General features: G+C 34.2%; 2 protein-coding genes and 1 long non-coding RNA gene across 7 annotated transcripts; 2 read left to right on the top strand and 1 right to left on the bottom strand.

The window, feature by feature from the left end:
• Positions 1 to 2,326: 2,326 nt before the first annotated feature.
• On the top strand, positions 2,327 to 5,006 carry LOC106776095 (F-box protein At5g46170-like). The gene is made up of 2 exons (XM_014663419.2): positions 2,327 to 3,738; positions 4,534 to 5,006. Exon 1 carries the CDS (start codon positions 2,589 to 2,591, stop codon positions 3,726 to 3,728), a length of 1,140 nt encoding a protein of 379 aa, XP_014518905.1. The 5' UTR covers positions 2,327 to 2,588; the 3' UTR covers positions 3,729 to 3,738; positions 4,534 to 5,006.
• Positions 5,007 to 5,769: 763 nt separating this feature from the next.
• Positions 5,770 to 9,244, top strand: LOC111242689. The gene is made up of 2 exons (XR_002669976.1): positions 5,770 to 8,357; positions 9,059 to 9,244. It is a non-coding gene; the product is annotated as an uncharacterized LOC111242689 (long non-coding RNA).
• A 1,146-nt stretch (positions 9,245 to 10,390) lies between these two features.
• LOC106775793 (transcription factor TCP2) lies at positions 10,391 to 18,533 on the bottom strand. Of its 5 annotated transcripts, XM_014662986.2 has the most exons (8): positions 18,380 to 18,533; positions 18,201 to 18,283; positions 18,027 to 18,094; positions 17,700 to 17,811; positions 17,452 to 17,572; positions 17,000 to 17,116; positions 15,186 to 16,834; positions 10,391 to 10,647 (listed from the first exon to the last, which is right to left on the bottom strand). In XM_014662986.2, exon 7 carries the CDS (start codon positions 16,757 to 16,759, stop codon positions 15,221 to 15,223), a length of 1,539 nt encoding a protein of 512 aa, XP_014518472.1. In that variant the 5' UTR covers positions 16,760 to 16,834; positions 17,000 to 17,116; positions 17,452 to 17,572; positions 17,700 to 17,811; positions 18,027 to 18,094; positions 18,201 to 18,283; positions 18,380 to 18,533; the 3' UTR covers positions 10,391 to 10,647; positions 15,186 to 15,220. The 5 variants fall into 5 exon arrangements, with proteins under 5 accessions (XP_014518472.1, XP_014518471.1, XP_022642908.1 ...); XM_014662985.2 differs by having other exon boundaries at positions 15,186 to 17,116; positions 17,452 to 17,577; XM_022787187.1 differs by having other exon boundaries at positions 10,391 to 10,622; positions 15,186 to 17,116.
• Between the last annotated feature and the right edge of the window lie 463 nt (positions 18,534 to 18,996).

Raw genomic sequence — 18,996 nt, 5'->3', positions numbered from 1 at the left:
CATTGCACATTCATCATAGCAGATAAATATATTGCTATCTATTCTCATGTTAAAGATATAGATACACAAATTAACATGAATTAGTTATCTCCTATTAGTCCATTTCTTTTACATATGTAACATCATCTTAACTTATTTACAAAAATAAAATAAATAAATATAATTATAATCAATATTTTCATAATATCTCATAATATATATGCATTATTTTTTTAGAAAATACAACTATAATACACCATAAAATATTATCTCATAATAAATATAATTATGAACATGATATATTAAAAATTATTAAATCTGATAATTAAGACACATATATAAAAGTAATAAATTAAATATCATATATTTTGTTTATAAATATGATATCTTATCACATAAAATATTTACTTTATTTTAACTTTTTTAATATACTGTTCTTAAGATCAGGAAATCTTTTTTTTATATTCCTTTATAAACCCATAACAAACCTTTTTAGATCATTTTAGAAGAGTCATACTCTTTTTCAATAAGAACAGATAATATAAAATCGGATTCTTTATTATTTTAATTTACCCTCACCTTGACGAGATTTGATTATCTCGAAATTACGATATTTTTATTATTTATCTACTGATAAAAAAATTGTAAAGTAATTAAAAAATATTTTAAAAACAAAATGAATAATAGTAATTTTTGTGAAAGGGAAAAATAATAAATCTCTTAAATTGGTTAACTTGTTTGAACTCCATCCCTTGAATTGGTATTGATAATCAAAACTAAAATACTTAATTTTATTTGAATCAATATAATCAATTAATGATCAAATGGAAACAAAAAACGAATATTTTAAAAGCATGTGTTAGTTTTGCGAAACTTAATAAAAGAGTGTTCCGAAAGCATATGCCATGAATGCACACATGCCACATCGTGCGCGCGTGTTCTGGTTTAGTTAGTGATTCCTTGGATCCAAATCTAAATTATGAGAACAATGTTAGGCACATGCTTTATGATTCCTAATTCGGATACAAAATACATGCATTTTTATGCTTTATAACAAGTTTTAGTTCATAACCATACAAATCAATTATATATATACTCATAAGAATGTTGTTTATCATCGTTTAAATTTAATGGTCACAAAACGGATTATTTGATATAACTTAATTCAGTTTAATTCGATTCGGTCTATCAGTTAATGAATCAATTTAACTCAATTTGTTTGTTAGTAAGTAAAAAAATTCGTATGTAATTCAACTTTGAAAATTGATAATTAGAAGAGTTGATGTATTTAATGACATTTTTTTTAATTAATTTTTTTTTTCTAATTTAAATCTAAATAAATTTTAATCTAAAATAATGTTAATTTTTCAATTTGAAATAAAAATATATAATACAATATCAAATTATCTTAAACTCCAAATATAATTAAAAACGAAATATAAAAATAAAAATTAACTAAGATAACGAACTAATCTAATTCACCGGATTCAATCAAAGTGAATTAGACTGAAATTTTATTTCTATCAAAATTTTATTTTTACTTTTTTTAACTAATTCAATTCAAATTCGAGTTTCAACTTATCTTGAAAGTATTAGATAAAATCTTCAAATTTTGCCTAAAAAAATACCCAAATATTTAGTATATTGAGTTCATAACCAGAATTTTTATACAATGCTTCAATTTTTTGGTCGTGTGAATGGAAAGCCCAAGTTCTTAGTGTGTGCAAAAGGCAGTAGAAATCGAAAGAATTTCTCAACAATTTTTAAAAGGTTTCAAGGGATACCACTTGTAAAGAATAAACTTTTTCTTTACTGTACCGTTTGTGTGAAAACGGAACATCCTTTGATATCAGTACTTTATTTTTCACTTATTTCCCACTTTCTGGTTAATTTGCATTAATTAACTTTCTTTTGTTTTATACATCATTAAAAAAAGTAATGAAGCCTTAAACAGTGGATACTAATAATACAATGACCAACTTACAGTAATGATTTGAATGCATCAATAAGGTAACAGTTTCAGCTTTGGAGAAATTTTATTTTTAATATTTGTTGGTGGTAGAGACTGACAGAATAAAATAGAATTAAGGGATCGGATTCATGAGATAGAAACAGGGTGTCTTAGAACCACGTTCACCAGATTAACAACACTTATATTATGATGTAGTAATTTAATAAAAATAAAAGAATTTGGTAGATTTGAAAAAATGAATATGAAATAGAGATAATAAAAGAAAAGGGTAGATGGAGAAATAAATAATGAAATTAGAGAAGGTGGTTAATAAGAAAAGAGAAGATATATAGTGTAATAACAGAGAAGCACTGATGGAGCTTTTTCCTCGACGCGCATAATAATAATATCTTTCACTTTCTCTCTCTTTATCATATATGTAAAAGACAAAAACAAAAGCAGTGGATGTGTCTTCAGAAACAACCCACCATTTGCAGTGGCTTGCAATCTCTCCATATCCTTGTTTAGGCTTAAGCCGTTCTTAGATCTGACTCAAAGGAACCCCTAAATTAAAAAACCCTTGCGATCGGATCACCTAATTTCATTTCCTCAATTTCTCTCCTCTCTCTCTCTCTCTCTCTCTCTCTTTCTCTCTGCAATGTCCTCTCAGCGCGCAGATCTAGCGTGCCGGATCTTCCCGGAACCCGATGCATCCCAAATCGACCACTTCGATCGTCTCCCGGACTCCCTCCTCCTCCTCGTCTTCAACAAGATCGGCGACGTCAAAGCCCTAGGCCGCTGCTGCGTCGTTTCTCGTCGCTTCCACTCCCTCGTACCTCAGGTCGAAAACGTCGTCGTCCGCGTCGACTGCGTCATCTCCGACGACGACTCTTCCTCCTCCTCCGCCGCCTCCGACAAGTCCCGCGGTCCTTTCTGGAACCTCCTCCGTCTCGTTTTCGGCGGAATCGTTAAGCCCATCCAAACCCTCGGCCAGTTCCTCGGCCCCAAACGCCCCTCCTCTTCCTCCCCCACCCCATCCTCCTCTCTTGCCGTCGGCACCGACGATGACTCGGACGCCGGCGTCACCCACCACTCCCCCACTCAGGTCCTGAAAAACTTCAATGAGATTCGCCTCCTCCGGATCGAGCTCCCCAGCGGCGAGCTTGGCATCGAAGACGGTGTCCTTCTCAAATGGCGTGCAGATTTCGGATCGACCCTCGATAATTGCGTCATCCTTGGCGCCTCCTCCGTCTTTCACCCGAAAGACCTCACCGACAGCGCCGCCTCCGCCGCCAATTGCACCGACGACAATGGAAGCATACCCGACTCGTTCTACACCAACGGCGGCCTCAAACTGCGCGTGGTTTGGACCATAAGCTCCCTGATCGCCGCCTCAGCTAGACATTACCTTCTGCAGCCTATAATTTCAGAGCACGGGACTCTCGACAATTTGGTCTTGACCGACGCTGATGGGCAGGGAGTGTTATACATGAATCGGGAACAGCTTGAGGAACTGAGGGTGAAGCCCCTTTCGGCGTCGTCTGCGTCGAAGAGGACTCTCGTTCCGGCGCTCAACATGAGGCTGTGGTACGCGCCGCACCTTGAATTGCCCGATGGGGTTGTTTTGAAGGGTGCCACGCTTGTGGCCATCAGGCCCAGTGAACAATCCCCTAATACCGCCAAGAAGGAGGCTTCTGATTTGTCTTGGGTATCCACGGCGTTTGAGGAGCCTTATCGGACAGCTGCTACAATGCTTGTCAAGAGGAGGACTTATTGCCTTGAGATGAATTCGTTCTGATGCATTTCAGGTACTGAACTTAACTGTTCGTATATGTGTTAATTTGGTGGGTTCCCTTTGTTTTGGGATATATGGCCTTGTTTGTTTTATGTTTTCCTCAATTTTTTTTTTCTTCTATCCGCATTTTGGATGTGTTTTGTCGCTTGAATACTTGAACAGAGAACATCTAAAGCTGGAGAAGGATATGTGAAGCCATTCGGTTTTTGGGTTGGATAAAACCTAAATGCATTTTCCTAGGTGCTTTTTGGTCAATTCTCTGATCAAAATTGTAGTTTGGTCTCGGTAATCTACATTGGTGTTTACTGTTCGCCTTTATTACTAGATTACCGAGGTGAAACTCATTGGAATGGGAGAATAACACCGTAAACACTTCAGAAACTGTACCTAAGTTTTGTTCTTTTTTTTTTTTTAAAATAACAATTTTCAAAATTTGATAGAATTTGGATGAGAAAGTAATCAAATCAAGCAATACCTGCTTTTCTTGTTTAGTTTCACTTCAGTTTTTTTTCTTTTTTGTTAATTGCTTTTTGTGGCGGCTGCTTGACTGTGTATGTCTATGAAGAATCTGCCTTGCTAATCGGTTTGGTATTTGGATCAATTAGAACGGAGCGTGTATAAAATGCATTTGCCATGTACTTTTTGCCAGCTAGCTTACCTGGAGAATTTCACCACTATTGCTTAATTTTTATGTTCTGATTGTTTCCTTGGTTACCTAATGAGTTTCTTCTAATTCAATGTTATATCGTTGTTTACTTTATGAAAGTTCAGAACTCATATCCATATTTGTTGGAAATGGAAATTTCAGGAAACGTAAGATCATTTAAAAGGGGGGAAAGCTCAAGTTCTTCATAGAGGGAAGGAATCTGGAAACTCAAATTTTATTTGGGCGAACATGAAGTGGAAGCAGCTTGGTCGCAGGAAACTTGCTCTTCCCGGCTTCAGTAACTATGGCCCAGACTCGAGTAGTTACTGAAGGGAACTGCCAATCATTCACCTGTCATGCTTAAACTGAAAACTGAATGCATCTGCTGGTTTTTTTAATTTGAGGCAATGCTTGTAAGAGTGCACACCTGCAACTAGGATGATCATGTAAGAGCTTTAAGTTTGTAGTCATCTGCCCTTATATCAGATCTCTGTGAATATTCTAGGTATCAGTTTGGTTTGCCTTTGTGATATATTTTTCTCGAGTTAAATGAGCAATGTACTTTGCTTCTGTAATTTTAAATAACTTCTGGATGAGGTCAATCATGCGAAATGCAATACTTGTTCCTGCGCTTACTTTTTGTCGTTTAAAGGTTTTGGTGGGCCTGAAGCGAGCAAATTGGTTTGCAAGTTACTTGTCGGTGAACTTGTAAACTGTTCAATCGAGACTCAAGCTAAGGAATGAAAGTGGAGCCGAAAATCTTGGCTTGTTTATTAAATGAACCCAACTGCAACTTTTTAAATATTCGGTTTATACTCTGATTTTGTGGTGGAATTTAGTCAAGTTAATTGAATTTGTGAACAGTTCAGATAGCTATTCACACAACCTAAAAGTGGCCACAGGCCACCATAAGCGAGTGGAGTATGAACTTCTTAGATCACACCAACAGTATATTTATCTTTTGGCAAAGAAAAGTTGTATAACACTGTCTGCGAGTCAATTGGATTTTGAATTAACACGTGTGCGCACACTCAACGAAGGAGCAAAATTGATTTAGAACGAGCTTTTTATTGACAGTTCTGCTAGTTAAAATCGTCAGAGGTTTATATTATTACGTGCTAAAATAATATTATTTATATACATTTCATTATAAAGAAAGTGTTTGTTAGGAGCATTAAGGGTTGTTCACTTGAGGGTGATAGGAGAGTGATTGGGTGGATTTGAGGGTAATTTTTTTTACTGTTTATTTGAGTGAATTTGAAAGTAAACGAGAGTGAATTTTGAAATAAAATTTGTGAGAATTGGTGTAGGATTTAGTTTATATGACATATTAAAAAAATTTACTTCAAAATCCACTTTCGTTTACCTCCAAATTCACTCAAATAAACAACAAAAAATATTATCCTCAAATCCACTCAATCACTCTCTTCCAATCACCTCCTATCACCCTCAAGTGAACACATCCTAAACGAATATTGTAACTACATTGAATATTACTTCTTCTAACTTTTAATTACGTATATTGGTTTCATTATAAATTATGACATTTTTGTCCATTTCAAAATAATTATACCTTTTCTTTGTAACTCATTATTAAAGTTTGTGTTGGTACTTCTTTTCACTAAATTTTTGATATGTTTGATGAAGACTTTTTTTTAACATTAAAAAAAAATGCCCTATTTGGACTTGAAATAGGAGTATGAGATTTTTATAAACATGGTTAACTGAAGAATAAGGATGATTGAGAGAATTGGTAGAAAAAAAGAAGAGGTTTATATTAAAGAGTTTTGTGTTTATGGTTTATTATGTGTGGGTGAATGAAGAAGATTAGTTGGGAATTGGTACATAGTATGTATGGGTTTATTTCCATCGTGTCAACTCTCCAACCTCAATGGTCCCCTTTTCATCTTTAATGCACCACACTTCCACTTTCTCACTCACATACCCTCTTCTTTATCACTCCATCATCCTATCATTTTATATCCTTCATTCATTCTTTTCTTTCACTTTTTTTTTTTTTTTTTCTATATGTCAATCAACACTTTCATTGATTATCATCGTCATTATGCGACCTTGCTATTTTTTTTTATAAGTTTCTTAATCGCTTAATATTTTTAAATATTATATTAGATATATCTTTTTTATTCTTTATTAAAAGAATTATTTGGTGACGTAATTGAGATTGTGCTTTTTGGACATTATTGGCTACTGATTCAATTTCACAGATCACCAGCCCCTGCATTGATAACCCACACCGACCCACCCCTTCGTAACGAAAAGGAGAAAGAAAGACGCAGAGAAGCCAAATTTTCGAGTCTTTTTTTTTTTGTTCTGAGGTTGCAGATAAAAATCTTCAGCTTTTTTGTTGTAAATGCCAATAATATTTTCAGCAAATTCAAATTACTTGCAAATTTTTGTTGTTGTTGTTGATAACGATGTTGTTATATGATTGGGAAAATCACTCTTTTGTTATGTAAAAAGTCTAAAAGTAGATATCCTTTTGTTTATCACATTGATAGCTTGTAGGTGAGAACTTTATTTCTAATCATTTAACTCAACAGCTACCACCCATTTCACAAATATCCTTTCCTATCCTCCAAGATCTTTTCTTTCAACCCCCCAAACATAGTTCTAAAACTTCAAGCTTCAAAACGATTCCTTTTATAACTTGTTCTATTCAATTACACTGATCTGTGCAAGAGAACTACAAAATCAAATATCTTTTTATTTTTCTTTTGTATTGTCTAAACATTCAGTCGTCTCTCCTTCCAACCAATCTGTTACATTATTATTACTTTTGTGAAGAAAAAAAGAATAGGATAATAAATTGGCATGTCTTTACCTAGAAATGGGTCAAAATTTATGTATATTATAAAGATATGTTTGAATAAAGTTAGGACGCATTTGAGGTGAAGTATGTAGAAAGAAATGTCACTCTCAGATGTCAGAATAGATAACCATTGGAGAACATGAGATTGAAGCAGTATGGGAAGTTGAAGAAGGTGGAGGTGAGTCTTATGTTTTTATAATTGAATTAGTCATTGTCTAAGCAGACAAGTTTCCATTCTATTACATCATGGGTACAATGGATTAGGATGATGTTTTATCTTATCTAATATTTACCTCCATGCCATTTCTTTCATTCAATCATCAATGTAAGGAGACATGGCCCATCTTAGAAGATCAGAGAAACTACATCCACAGTTCTTGTTTTCTTTTTTCTTTTTTTCTTTTTTTATATATCTCATTAATTCAAACTAACCTATCACGAATCAAGTTCTTGAATGAATGATTCAAAGTTTTGTGAGTATCAGAAATTGCAGACACATTACAGTTGTGATGACAGAGGAAGGAAAGGTTGCTTCCAAGAACCAACCAACCAACCTTTATCTCCTTTGTGTTTTTCTTCTCTAACAAACAATGATTCATAATATGTGTTATTTTATTAGGTACTTAGCTGTTTCTTCTTCTAACTTTATCTGTTTGTCACATGATGTACCTTAGCTTTGCATACATATATACAATCCACGTGAAATGAGGTATAGAGTTTGTGACTAATTTGCAAGAAACAGGTCTTTTTGCTCACTCATAAGCCTTTGTTTTTCCATAATGTTCCACTGATGATTCCTTTGTTTGGTGATTTTATATAGAATTAGGATTGAACATGTCTCCTTCTATTTTATTGTACACCCTACTGATGGGTAGATGCATCCAAGTGGACACAGCAAATGGTGAAGAAGCCCCCACATGCTAATATTTATGCCGGCACAGTTTGTGACAGTGAGGGACTCAACCACTGGACAAGACATAATTAATATAAACTAATCAAAAAAAGCAAGAATTATGTATACTACTGTCTTTAGGATTATCTAATAATTCTACTGTTCTGCATCATCACACTAGCATTTTGGAGCATTTTCAGGTGGCACTTGCATCCTCCAAATCAAAATCCTTAACTTTTTCTGCTTCTCATTTGACCTTTAATGGTATGTTCACTTGGGTGATACGAGCTGACTGGGGGAGAGTGATTTAATGGATTTGAAGATAATATTTTTTGTTGTTTATTTGAGTGAATTTGGAGGTAAACGAGAATAAATTTTGAAGTAAATTTTTTTAATTTGTCATAAAAACTAAATCCTACACCAATTCTGACAAACTTTATTTCAAAATTCACTCTCATTTACCTCCAAATTCACTCAAATAAACAACAACAAAAAATTACCCTCAAATCCACTTAATCACTCTCCCCCAATCACCTCCGATCACACTCAAGCAATTCATTATTAAATGTTCAAACTTATATTATTGGGTAGATGCAACTTTATTTTTCTTTCATCAATTCATGTATTCTCTGCTACAAGATCATTCATGCCTATTATTTTATTAACATCTGCTAAGATTTCTTATAATATTTCTCTTGGCTTCTTTTGAAAAGTAACACTCAATTTTGCTTAGAAAATTCGCTCGTATCTCTAGGCTCTTCCTTTCTTTTCCCTCTTTATAAGCTAAAGTGCCTCTGATATGTTTTGTCCTTTTAAACTGAATAATATCGTTTGCTTCTCATCTTCACACACCAAACAAATTGGATTTCTTTTTCTTTCTACACCAATCACACTCTTTCTTTGGATCAACTTTATATTCTATAACTTCATTTTATTTTACACAAGTTTCATAGCATAATTTGCAGGAAACCCTTTCAACTTATTCATCGAAAGTGATCTCAAATCCACTTTTCAAGGGCCAAGAACCAAAGGTGCATAGAATGGAGAGTCTATAATTCTACTTTTGTAATATAGAAGAAACACAGAATTTCAGTTCCAAAAATAGTTTGAGTGATAAATTACCAGGAATCAATGTAAATTTTGGATTTTGTTATTGGGCTTCCATCACCTTCCCGTATGGGCTTTTCTTCCCTGGAGTTGCTAAATGCACCCCTTTACTAAGTAAACACTTATGTTTCTAAATCATAAATAATAATCCAGTTCTGTGGAACTTCAAATAATCAAAAGCTGGTATAAGGTAATCATAACAACGATTTGGTTTAATGAAACTTCACTTTAACTTTATGGGGGAATAAGAGTATAAGATAAAAAAAAAATCACAATTAAATTTAATTTAAAAGAAACATATGTCAATATTAGTACAAATTTGCCCTTAAACGAACTATTAATGTTTTACTAAATTAAAGAAAAAAAAAAACATACCTGACTAGGATCAAGTCAAACACAACATGAAAAAATATATAAATTTGAAAGAAGCGAAAATGTAAAGAACTTTTTAAGTTATTTTTGTTGAAATATAAAACTTTTATAACTTTTAAATAATCAAATTACTATCATAAATTTATTAAATTTCACTCTTTTTTTTTTCTCAAAATATTTCACATTAACAATAACTTTTTATCATATAACATTTAAAATTTTTTATAAAAATAATTACACATATTTAAAATAATATTTATTAATTTTTCTTACTTATATGTTGACAATTTTTTCCGTACTTTTCGTTTTCAGAATAAATTCTAAAATTTACAAATAATATCAATCCATTACCCATTTAATTTGACATGTGCAAGACAGAAAAGAAGAATAATGATATGTCCTATTTTTTTCAGCATTTTATAGATAAAATATTAAATAAAAACAAATATATATTTAGTTGTTTGGAAACTTAATAAATCAATGTTTTTTTTTATCTAACAAGCAGAGAAATATTAGTAAGATAGCCAAATTTACAAAAAGCTAATAATAAATAACTTTTACAAATTTCCTTATCCAAAAAGTTCATTTCATTTGTACTTCTTAATTTTCTCTATAACAACTATTTATAGTTTCTGAAAAATACCATAACTATTGATATGAACACAAATATTCAGCAAAATCAGAAGCAAAAGTCTGAGCTGAAATTGTTAGGGAAGAAAAGTATTGATGTTTGCCAAAAGAATTTTTTTTATCCTTTATAAAAGTGTGCCTAGAAATTTGAAGTTTTTAGTTTCCTACAGATGTTCCCAACCAAACGGTACAAGCAACTTCAGAATCAATATTTTAGAAAATGAAAATATCTTCAAGCAACATTCTTTTACATTTATCCATAACACAGTACTATGCACGCTGCATAACTTAATAGATATCCAAATACTCAGTGTAATTGAATGACTCAAAATTATCCAAAAAAAAACACCAACAATACTTGATGACAGCAACTTATCCTCCATTATGCAGAAGCCAAGCTGGGGACACAACTTGCTGCTCCTGCAAAAAACAAACACCACAATCCCTGCAAATATGTAAATGAAAAACAACTCAGAATTTTCAATATCATTATGGAAAGTACAGATTCTTGGCTAATAACATATAATATGCATTTCCTTATGTCTAACTTAACTCCTCAACATCAAATTACACCTTGGAAAACAGTGCCTCATAACGTATGCAAATATCAATGAATAGTAACTTACAAAACTTAACAGTTTATCATATTTTAGAAATGTATGATCAGTAGAGCAGTCTCAACCTGGAGTTCAATTTATAAAAATGTGTGACCTTTTAAATGTATATGGCATAAAACCAAAACTCAAAATTCAACGAGCAAGGTCAGTGTCTCAAGTTATGGCAAGATCTGCTGAATAAACAAAGACACCTTAAACTGAACAGAAATTTCTGCTATTCCCTTGTCCTTCTCTTCAGCTCTCTATATTTTGAATCTATCGCCTCTTGATAATAATATAAAATGGTACTAGGAATGCACTTCTTATGGTACTAGGAAAATAGCACACTTTTTTGTTGCAAATTCCAAATTTTCAGCTGAATCCATTTTTCTCTTCTTGCTTCTATAATGTGATATTCTGAATCCACTCAGTTCCAAACTTTCCATTTCCTTAACCAATTTCTTTTACTTAAAACATCACATCCTTCATTGCTTACTAGCGAACCACTTTCTTGCCCTGATCAATAAATTTTCTGCACTTCTCCAGAACACAAAATCCAAAACATCTTAACCCTCTATGAACAATATTTGAGGCTTTTCAAAATTGTACTGCTTCATTTATCGGAAACTAATATGTGTAATACATCTATTCCTAACCCATACTTAAGTCGAGGTAGGTAAGAGTAAAGATCTCAATTATCATAGTAACTTCTCTATACTTTTGAAATGTAACCTTCCAACTTGAAAACTTTTAAGGCTTCAAATTCCACCGTACATTGGTTTTACTAAAAACTAACTGTAGTCATGAAGAAAGAAAAGGAAATTAATGAAAAGCGAGAAAGAGCAACGATGATCCAACCTAAATACATTACAGGGCCTAAAGCCATATACTAAATAAGAAACTAATCTGTATAGAATAATCACTACCTTGAAGTGATCTAACTCCTAGTTCCGTTCATTTAAAAACGAAATCTAACTAAGATTAATTGCATAACTTCAGTTAAAGTTCACTTAGCACTGCAACAAGGTTGTCATATATGTGAAGATTCCATCATCCAAGTGCACAGATTATTGAACATATGCGGAAGATACCACCGATTTGGTCACAACATCATAGGATCTAAAATGGTTATATCATTAACCCAGAGACAAAGCTATATAAAAACATTACCATAACATAAGAGGGAGACTTACTCTTTCAATATTCATATGTACATACTCATAATTCTCTTTTTCGCTCAGTGACTTGAACGTCATTCTTAAGTAACCCTCCTTTTGGTGTTCTCCACAACTCAGCTCATACATCAAGAGATTCAAGATCTTATAGCCCATTGAGAGTTTGGTCCAAAGATGTTCAATTTTTAATATTTTAAGATCATCCTATAAAATCCTTAAATCATTTTGTTTTCTTTCTTTTGGTATTATTCAGCCCTGAGGACAAGGTGCTCATTTAAAATGATAGGGTGGCTCTAAAGAGACCAAAAAAAAAGAAACTAGATGGGCATAATAACTTTATATGATGTTCTTAAAGTATTGAAAATAATTTTATTTGTTTTCTTTTTGTTCCTTTATATTAGATGTGTTCACTTACGGGTTGTTATTTATTAGGATGGTTATTTAATGACTATTTTTTTATCATCTTATGTAATGATTTAAGTTTAATTCAATCCTTTGCATTTACTTAAATGCTATAATTTAATCATATTTTCAAATAAATGTGGAATCTTCAACCTGTTGAGAATTATAGATTCATCTTTTGAGGTATTAATAATACTTAAACAAGTTTTAGGTCCCCAACATATATTCAATTTAGTTTGGAGTACGTAATAACTTCTTTTTTCAAATTAGGTATCGAATAAATTAAATATTTTTATTTAAGTCCCCTATATTACCTACCGTTCAAGTGTATATATACTTTTCTTTTTTCCAACACTTAAACCAAAATTTTATAATCTATTTGGTATCTAATTTATTACATACTAAAAATAAAAAGTTGTCACATACCGGGGACTTTAAACATTAAATTTGCATTATATTGGTTACTCATAACTTCAATTTTAATCTTTGGCTGAGACAAGAAAGATATATTCAAAATAACTTATTCTCAATTCTTAGTTTGATATAAATGTCCTAGAAATTAAGCTAAAATGAAAGATTTTAGAGAAATGGAATTTTGGATTTGAACCATGCCTTGAAGGAATAAGGCGTGGCACATTTCTTATTCATACCACCAAAATAATAATCACAGTTTACAAACATAATTATCCTTCTGTCTCTTCTCTAATCTCGCTATACTATCTATTTAAAAGAATCTCTAAACATAATTATCCTCACAAAAAAAGAAGTAATGTATTAGTAGCACAATTCTGATAAAAAATCTATCCTAAATTCTTCATTGTCCCTTTTCTTTTCTAAACTAATAATTTATTGTTCCAAAGTATCATTAGTAGTACTTTGCCATCCAGTAGTTATATACATCCATTATGTCAAGAGAATTAACTGCATCGATTTTCCTTAAAGATATTGATAATTATACTTTCAATTAAAATTACATTTGTTTCTGATTTTATATATTATTTTTCAACGTTGATATGTGTTCTTTTATTGAAAATTTGTACACTGTCTATTTTATGTGTGGACAATGCACATAATACTTTAAAAAAAAAAAAAAGGAAAGTTAAAGTTAATAGTAGTATTGTTTTTCAATGAAAATATGCGTGTTCAATTAGAGCTAACTTTAAAAGAAGTGAGTGCATCGTAAAAAACATTAATGTGCTATTCTAATTCAATTCTAACACATCATTAACCAATATTGATGTGTCATTTGTGTTCAAATGAGTTCTACCAATAACATACAACGTAAATTTAATATAATAATGTAGGAAAAGAACCAAACACCCACACACAGGTAAGGACATTTATAACATTCATGGTATGTCACCTACATTTTTACATCAATTTTTCTTAAAGTTAGCATTACTTAAACATACTTGTAATTATAGATATGCATCCCCCATTTTTATTCTACTCCCTCTGTACTACATAATAGTCATTTTTAAGAAAAAATTGTTATTTTTATGTCATTTTTAAAATTTAAAGATAGGATTTTTTTTCCCAATTATACACTTGTTTTTCATTTCATTATGCATTGGAAATTGTTTGGAAAGAAAAAACTAAAAGGGGCATGATAGGTAAATTACTTAAAATTGCACTAAATTTCAAATAATTAATGTTTTTTCTCGGTTAGGGTGAAAGAACAGTAAAAGACTATTTACATAGCAACAGATAGTAGGCATGTGTGTGTGTGTTATATACATGAGTTGGTTTGTGGTTGAAGGGTGAAAAGTTGTGGGACGTGCATGGAGTTTGTTTGAGTAGATGAAAAAGATCCTAAACGAGTGGTTTTGGTATCGAAATGGAAGGAAGTTGGTGGGAGAAGGTGAGAATGCGATTGGGGAGTGAAATTGTGGGACGTGTCATGTGCAGTGCAGGGTTGGGGAGTGAAAAAATGAATTGGGATCTTAAAGCCATTTTTGTTTTGGTTTTGGCAGAAAAGTGATTAAGCTGCTACTACACACATGGTGTTTGTTGTAATTACCAGAATAAAAAGCTACACTTGGCACGGACTCACCGATGCCAGAGAGAAAGGGAACCAAGGACAAGCAGAGAACAAAAAAGGAGACAAACAGTGGAAACGCTATTCACGCCAATCCATGCACCAGTAAGACAAAAATAAAAACAGATAGCATCCCATATAACTATGCTCTCTGCCCAACTTGTTTATGCTTACCAAGAAAGCAAACGGCTCCTGGTATTGCACAATGCACTCATTCAACACATCAATCCATGACCACCCTCTTTCAAATTCATTAAATAAATTAACCAAACACACGCTCGCTCTCTCTCTCTCTCTCACACACACACACACACATTATTAAATATCCTCAAAGGCTTACAAGTGGCAATGCATAAAGATATCGACCAGTAAGGGGAAAAAATGACAGCTAATTAGCTGCTCTTCCTCTGTCATATAATAAGTATATGGTGTAAGACGAAAATAAAGTCTCACTGTTGTTTTATTTTAAAATTGATTAGTATCGATTACATTTTATTTATACTTTTCAATATAATATATCGTTATTGTACTACGTCGTTTGCAATAATCAACGGTAATAATAATGTTCATTTTATGAAACTACTTGTCCTTTTTAATCAATGTTAAAACAAAACATAGAATGATAGTTGATATGGGAGGAAGGACTATGCACCGATTGAAAACAATAACAGAAGAAAAATGACAGCAAAATCAACTACTATGTAGCGAACAAAAACAAGAACGAAATAGGAAAAGGAAAGAAAAAGATGAGGAGAGTTTATTTTTGTCTTACCAGGAAGAAAATAAACGTTGTGTTCCTGGAGGAACTTAGTTCTTTCCCTTGCCCTTGTGGTCAGAATGCCTTGTTCCATCGCCATAACAAAGTTGCAAGCGGCCATCGAAGACGGGAGAGAACTGAAGGTGGTGGTGGTTGTTATTGTTGTTGCTGTCAATGGTTGGAGGAGCAGAAGAAGGAGCGGGAGCTCCGATGAAGAAAGGTAGATTGGATGATCCGTCTAAAGGTTGAAACCTCTGGAGGTGAGGCAAAAAGGACGGAGAATTGGACTGAAGGGTCCCCCTATTGAAACCAGCAAGGCCCGAAGAGATGCTGAAGTTGAGGTTGTAATTGTCACCCCCGCTGGGCTGAGAAGCAGAAGAAGAAGAAGTCACCACGGCCGGCATGTTAAGGTGGTCTGGCATGAACGAAAAATGCTGCATCTGATCCGAGTGGTTTTCTCCACTGAATGGTGAGATGGGAAGGGCGTGTCCCAATTGGAACTGTCCTGAGGAAGATTGATGTTGGTGTTGAGTTCTTGCAGATGATGATGAAGGTCCAACCAATAGGCCTCCTTGGCTGAAGTAGTCCATAGGTGTCACTGTCGAAGACCAATGTTGTTGTTGTTGTTGTTGTTGTCTTCCCTTGTTGAATATATTGGCCTCGTCATGACCTTCATGGATCTGATGAACAGATGATCCATTAGGACTTGCTGTGGTCGTGGGGTTAACCGTTACTGTGCTCCCAATCCCACCTGTGAGAAGCTCGGTGAAGGAAGCAGTGTGAGACATATGGTTGGGGTTGTTTACATTGTGGTGTTGGTGGTGGTGGTGGTGTGCAATGCCAGACTCGTTTTCTTTCTCTTTCTCCTTCTCCTTGTCCCTATCTTTTCCCTTATCTTTTGCAGTTCTTACCCTTGCCCTCTCCCTTGCCTTCACACGGTTCACACGGATCTCAGACCTAGAGAGGGACAAGCCCGAACCCTTGCTTGTCTCGGAAGTGCTGCTGCAAGCAGACTTGGAGAGAGAGAGGTTCTGGCTTTGGTTTTGGCTCTGGTGGAGGAAATTGGTGTCTCCATCTGCATCATCAAAGGCCTGTGGTTGAACCCCACGTTGACCACTGGTTGGCCTTTTCTCGTCACTTGGCTGCTTAGGGGTATCAGGGAAGGGGTTGTTGAGAGAAGGAAGCTCTGAGATAGCATCTGAAGCAGCATTGATTAACCACTCCACAGCCTTACTGGGCTGGTCATAACCCAAGCGATCTTGAAGGTCGTAGAACTGAATGGCTGTGGTCACCGAGAGCCTAACCCTTCTGTCTCTTAACCCCTTTGAGGTCATCACCTTGCTGTGCCTGTCTTTGCCACCAGATGCTCGAGACACCCTAATGATTCTCGAGGAGTGGTGCCAGCTGCTTTGGAAATGGTTTGTGCTGGCATCACTTCCTCCTCCACCACCACCGCCGCCGCCGCCGCCACCAATACCTCTTCTTCTTATGTCTACCTCTTCTTCTTCCTCTTGGTATTGGTCGCTCCGTCCATTTCCAACTCTAGGGAACTTACACACTGCCTGTGCTTGAATCTCATCCTCTTCCATATCACAGACACGGCTTTTTTCCAAGCTACACACCCCACTTGGTCTTCTTCTTGTTCTCTTATCCCACGGAAGGTACTGGAGAGAGAAGAAAAGAAAAATAGAGTCAAAGTGCCAATGGATGAGAGAGTGCACAGAGGGTGGGGTTTTTGTTGTTGCTATGTGCTTTGCATTGATGACTACGATTCAGAATCAGAGAGTACTTTGGCCGCGTAGTGATAAAAAGGCCTTTTATTTACGCACCGATAAATCGCGGTCCAAGTCAGAAGCCCTTGATAAAGCTTTTCCCAATCGCAGAAGGAAAAGAAAGCCTTTCAAAAGCAAAAGACTGAGTAGGTCGCAGAGCCACAGCCTCACCTCCTGCAAACCAAAAGCAACACCACACCCACAACAACACCAACAAAAAAATTAAATTAAATTAAATTAAATTAAATTTATTACCATCATCCCCAAAACAAGAGAAGTTTATTTATTTTGTACTTGTTTATAAAAATAAAATAAAATAAAGCCATCAGAACATTCTCAGGTTCACTTATTACACAGCAGATAGGATCTGAGTCTGACCATGTTGCTTAACACTCAGCACTTTAAAAGGTATAAGCCTAAACGTTTTATTAAAAACCATGAAACTTTAAGAAAAGGTATAACACAAATTATGCTTGGAAACTCCTACATATTTGTATATATGTACCTACCTTTGATCCAAGTCTTCGCGCTTTGTTTTTAAGCTAAAGCAGCAAATTTTGCAAATGGGTCGCGGATCTGCACCAAACTCCTTTTGGCTTCGCCTTGTATTTGCTTGTTTATAGCTTTTTCCTGTCCTTAAAATTAGCAGACATTACGAAATCTCATTAGAAGCCACAATAACCTTTTTCATTGAGGCGTGTAGTTTGGAAACTGCAATTACTCTTGAGCATAAATTAAAGAGGTTGAGGCTTGTTACTTTGAACATTGTTGGATCGGGTTTTGCGGAAGGTGTTGATGTCTGGAGAATAGAAAGGGAAAAGGAAACAAGGCCTGAGGTTGTCGTTCCCACACCTCACAGATCTGTGAACCTGGAGTTCCATTAATGAAACAAAAACCAAAAGGGAAAATGAAATTCAGAACCTGCAAATATCAACTCATTAAAACACATTATTGCATTTTCAGATCAGTTCCACCGTTTTGTCAACAGAAAAAAACAGCCTTCCATTATTTGCAAGAAATTCAGACTCATTAAAACAGTATAAATACGAAGGAAAAAAAAAAGGGGGTTAGGAGAGTAATAGACCTTTGTTGTGTTATTTCAGGAATTGTTGAATTTTCCAAATGGTCATGCTGCTTTCTTGTCAAGTGCACCTTGAAAATGTAAAGAAAGAAGAAGAAAAAAGTTGAGCTTTTTTTTTGTGTGGTTGTTTTGTTTTCCTCTATCTGAAACAAAGAAGTTTGTGTCGAAGAAAAAAACCTTAAATCCAAAAGCAGAGCTCATAAGCATGTTTTGGTGCTGAATTTAGAGCTTGGTTTACTCTTACACATATGCTTCTCTCTCTGCAGATGGAAACATAAAAGTGGCGTTATATATAGAATGAGCGACAGAAGAATGTTGGTGAAAGAAAATTGTGGTTATGGTGAAGGTAGGAGTACAGGGTCGAAGTTGAAGGTCTACTGAAAGTGGGTTAAGCTGAAACCTGAAACATGAAGTGAAAAGAGGAAGGCGAAGAAGAACATAGAAGAAGAGATTGTTCCAAAAATCACCGGGCTTATCGGGAAACGGCAGACACTGTGCCGTTTCACACTTTTATGTATGTATAGTATAACTCCATTTCTTCCATCTTTGTCCCTGCTTTTTCCACATTTTACTCATTTAACCTCCCTGCTCATTCATTATTCTCATTAATTATACAATCAATATTATATTTATTAACACGATATAATAATAATTAAAGTCAATATTAAAACCAGTTTCATTTGAATGATTTTGTTCTTATTCAGAGAATTCTGTTTGATTTTTTCTTCTCACCAGATTTGTGTTTGGGCTCATTTGGAATTGTTTATCACTTTATTCATTATTGTTTCTCTTACTTGTTTAGGTTTTTCTCTTTAGGTCCCTTTGTCATGTGCCATTGGTTTCTTTTAAAGTGGGTGACCTTTCTCTGTTCTCCTCCAAGCCTTTCAATTATTTATTTCTTTCCTTATATATATATAATTTTATTTTAAAAAACAACTTAGAACAATTTTTAAAAGCTTTTTCTTTGTCAAAC

This window comes from Vigna radiata, chromosome 10, assembly GCF_000741045.1.
Source record: "Vigna radiata var. radiata cultivar VC1973A chromosome 10, Vradiata_ver6, whole genome shotgun sequence".
Taxonomy (NCBI): Eukaryota; Viridiplantae; Streptophyta; class Magnoliopsida; order Fabales; family Fabaceae; genus Vigna; species Vigna radiata.
The sequence above is the reverse complement of the archived record's forward strand: the minus strand, read 5'-3'. Positions and strand labels throughout refer to the sequence as shown.

Bases quoted from the DNA above. Each gene is read 5' to 3' on its own strand.
- LOC106776095 (XM_014663419.2), top strand. From the start codon at position 2,589: ATGTCCTCTCAGCGCGCAGATCTAGCGTGCCGGATCTTCCCGGAACCC.
- LOC106775793 (XM_014662985.2), bottom strand. From the start codon at position 16,759: ATGGAAGAGGATGAGATTCAAGCACAGGCAGTGTGTAAGTTCCCTAGA.